This window comes from Anarrhichthys ocellatus, unplaced genomic scaffold (genome assembly GCF_004355925.1).
Source record: "Anarrhichthys ocellatus isolate YVR2014 unplaced genomic scaffold, GSC_Weel_1.0 scaffold198, whole genome shotgun sequence".
In the NCBI taxonomy this organism is placed as follows: Eukaryota; Metazoa; Chordata; class Actinopteri; order Perciformes; family Anarhichadidae; genus Anarrhichthys; species Anarrhichthys ocellatus.
The window spans coordinates 37411-40566 of record NW_022280228.1 but is presented as its reverse complement, the minus strand read 5'-3'; the positions used below and the strand labels follow the sequence as shown (position 1 = coordinate 40566).

General features: G+C 43.5%; 1 protein-coding gene across 8 annotated transcripts in view; it reads left to right on the top strand.

The window, feature by feature from the left end:
• LOC116400751 (tight junction protein ZO-2-like) overlaps positions 1 to 3156 on the top strand; it is a 102369-nt gene that overhangs the window by 67522 nt on the left and 31691 nt on the right. For 6 of the 8 annotated variants that reach the window (XM_031878763.1, XM_031878764.1, XM_031878757.1 and 3 more), the window contains exon 7: positions 59 to 245. In XM_031878763.1, coding sequence (XP_031734623.1) covers positions 59 to 245 — 187 coding nt within the window. The remainder of the gene's footprint in view (positions 1 to 58; positions 246 to 3156) is intronic. The other 2 variants (XM_031878760.1, XM_031878759.1) reach the window with 1 other exon arrangement.

Below are 3156 nucleotides of genomic sequence, written 5' to 3'. Positions count from 1 at the left end.
GTGTGTGTGTGTGTGTGTGTGTGTGTGTGTGTGTGTGTGTGTGTGTGCACGTGTGCAGATCAATGGGACGGTGACAGAGAACCTCTCTCTGCACGACGCCGGGAAGCTGATAGAGAAGTCGAGAGGGAAGCTGCAGCTGGTGGTCCAGAGGGACCACCGTCACATCCTCGTCCGCATCCCGCCCCTCGCAGACTCCGACTCAGACAACGACGGTGAGTCACCGGACGTGTGGCCTGACCGACATGGTTAGTGTTAAACCACAGGGATGTTTGTTGGGACCACAGGGTCTCTGGGGGGGGTTGCATCAAATGATTCTCCTTATGCTTGTACCATTGCCATGATCCGAGACCTACAGAGGCCTCAGAGTGTCAGACATGTCCCTTACAATTCAGTCAAATCAGTGTGATCATTTCTATGAGACGTCGTATCACTTATATATACACAGACCGCTGAAGTAGATCTGAGACATAACTGTAAAGCCTGTCTGTGTGGGATGTAGCAGTTTTTGTTTCTCCACCAACCTTTGATGTAGGTCCAGGTCAGGAGGAAATCTCTTTGAAGGTTTTTGATTGACAGAGGACCAAAGGAGTAGAGCTCGTCAGATCCGCTCCAAGCTGTGGAGGTTGAAGTGTGCCACAGGAATAATAATAGATTTATTTTGTTCAAAGGTCAACAGGTATATATCGAGTTCATTCCTTAAAGCTGGGGTTGGTAGTGGTTATATTTGTTTAAATTGTCTTTTACATCCCGACAGCAATCAACAGATTCAATGCGCTGACAAAACATCAAAATCAGATCTGCTAGCTGTGGCTGTCTCAGGACTGTAGCAAGGCTGTCCAATCGTTTCTGGAATAATCGTTTTGTGGGAGGGGCTTTGGAGGGAGGCCCAAAGGGACGAGCTGTCAGTGTTGCCGACTTGGCAAACTCTCTCGCTATATTCAGCAACTTTTGGAGCTAGTGCAGCTAGCTACTTTCATTGGAAGTTGGTAACAATGGGCTGGTTTGTAGGTTGATCATTTTAAAATCTAGCATACTTTTTACAAGTTTCTGACCATTACCAACCCTTGCTTTAATTACGACAGTTGAAATAATAACGAATTCTACCACAGACCTCATTTCGGGCATCTAACCAGGTAGAGAAACCAAGTGTGCGATCAGCAAGCGAGTCTGTGTTTCAGAGATGGAGAGAAAATGTTGCTTATAGTTCAGCTGTTTGCTAACCGAAGCTGTGAGCCTTTGGCTGCTAAACTATTAGCAACATTTTCGCACCATCTCTTTGATGGCTTAGCTTTCTGCGTTAGCAATGAGCTACGGTTAGGCTAAGCTAAACTACACTAATAGCAGCACTTTCATCTCCACCTTTAAAATGCTTTGCCGATATTGTAGTTCACTCGAGCCTCGAATCACAGTTTGTCATCTCAAACTTATACAAGATGACATTCTTGATGTGTAACTTACATCGGCACTAAAAGAGTCTATGAGTCAAGAAAATACAGTAGTCCAATTTCTCTGAAGACACTTTAATGTGTCCAAGGCCCATTTATTTATTTATTGATAAATAAATGCATACAGACTAAAATAATGAAGTAGAAATAGTTAGTAGTTGGTTTGAATTTAGTTATTTATTACCCTCTTATTTATAATTACATCATTACGACACAAATGAATGTTTTAAAGACATGTTTAATACATTTTAATTCACCAATGTAAATGTTAATAATTATTCCATGTGACACACTTGAGCCTCCATACGAAACGCTGTATAATATATAGAAAGATGAATAATTAAAGAAAAGTGTCCATTGGCATTATTTCAACTGTCTCCTGGAGACGTTCACATCCGATCCCGTTTACATACACGCTGACAAAGGTTGAAAACATCAGGCATTCAAGCGGCTAAAAATACCGTCTGAAACGAAGCGGTCTTGAGTTGCTGCTCGCAGCTGCTTGCAGCTGCTCAGCTGTTATGCTGTAGAAGGAGAGAGAGGACACCAGCAGGTCAGGCTGTAATCAGGACCTCGCTGTGTGCCCGGGGCTCCAACCTCCGGCCCCGTTTTTAGAAAACTGAACTGATCGTATTGATTTTGAAAGTGCTCATCTTGACCAGCAGTAGCGATCCCTGTAATCGCTCAAAAGTGCAATCTCTGTCTGTGTTTTCTCTTCCAGATAAAATGTCATACTTTTAGATGAAGGACCACCCAAGACACACAGCATGTGTAACACTGTTGCCTTTCTCTAAGCTGTAAAACGGCTGTGACGCAACCTGACTAAAGTTGTAAAGCCTTCACACCTTTTTGCACTTCTCTTTATACTGCTCTAAATCTTCTAAACATTATTTTAATACCTGATTCATTTTCCTGAATAAATAAACACATTTTAATCACAATGTACATTGAATTGTGTGGTTCATTAAGTGTAGAGGTGGAATAATGCCGCAGGCTGCCTTCAGAGGAATGTGTGTTATTTGATGACACTGTCTGAATATGGGTGATGATTTATTTTTGTGAACACAGAGTGTTGCATGACAAAAGCGTGGCTCATAAAGTGGGTAAGATGCTCGTTGATCTTTCCGTGTAATAACATATTAATGATTTGTCTTAACAGCGTAGCAAATCGCCGTCCGCCGTCTGTCCAGGTGGCACGTCTGAACTCTCGTCGCCATCGCTGTTGTCTCTCGCTGCATTTCCATTTCACACATCGTCATCCTCATAACACGCTCACACGTCTCACTGACAGGTTCACTTCACTGATGGCCCACACATGGAGCCTGGGATAGTCTGGGCAGACGCTGCCGCTGGCTGGGCCTGTTGGCGTCTGTGTGGAGCGCTGCTTGCTTGGAAAAAGTGCACACCCAATGCTACGAACAGAGAAGAGTCAAAACAGACACGTGGAGCCTAACATTTTGAATAAATTTGGATCCAACTACAGTATAGGGAGACGAGGAATAATGTTCTGAGAGACAGCACATATTTAACACGGCACGTATATACAAACCAAAACCAGCTTAGTTAAGTAACTGTTGTGAATCAAATAAATATGGTGTAGCAGTCACCTTTCGCGGCACATAGATTGATAACGCAGGGAGTAGGCCTAGTGGAGCAGCTTACTCTGTGTGTGTGTGTGTGTGTGTGTGTGTGTGTGTGTGTGTGTGTGTGT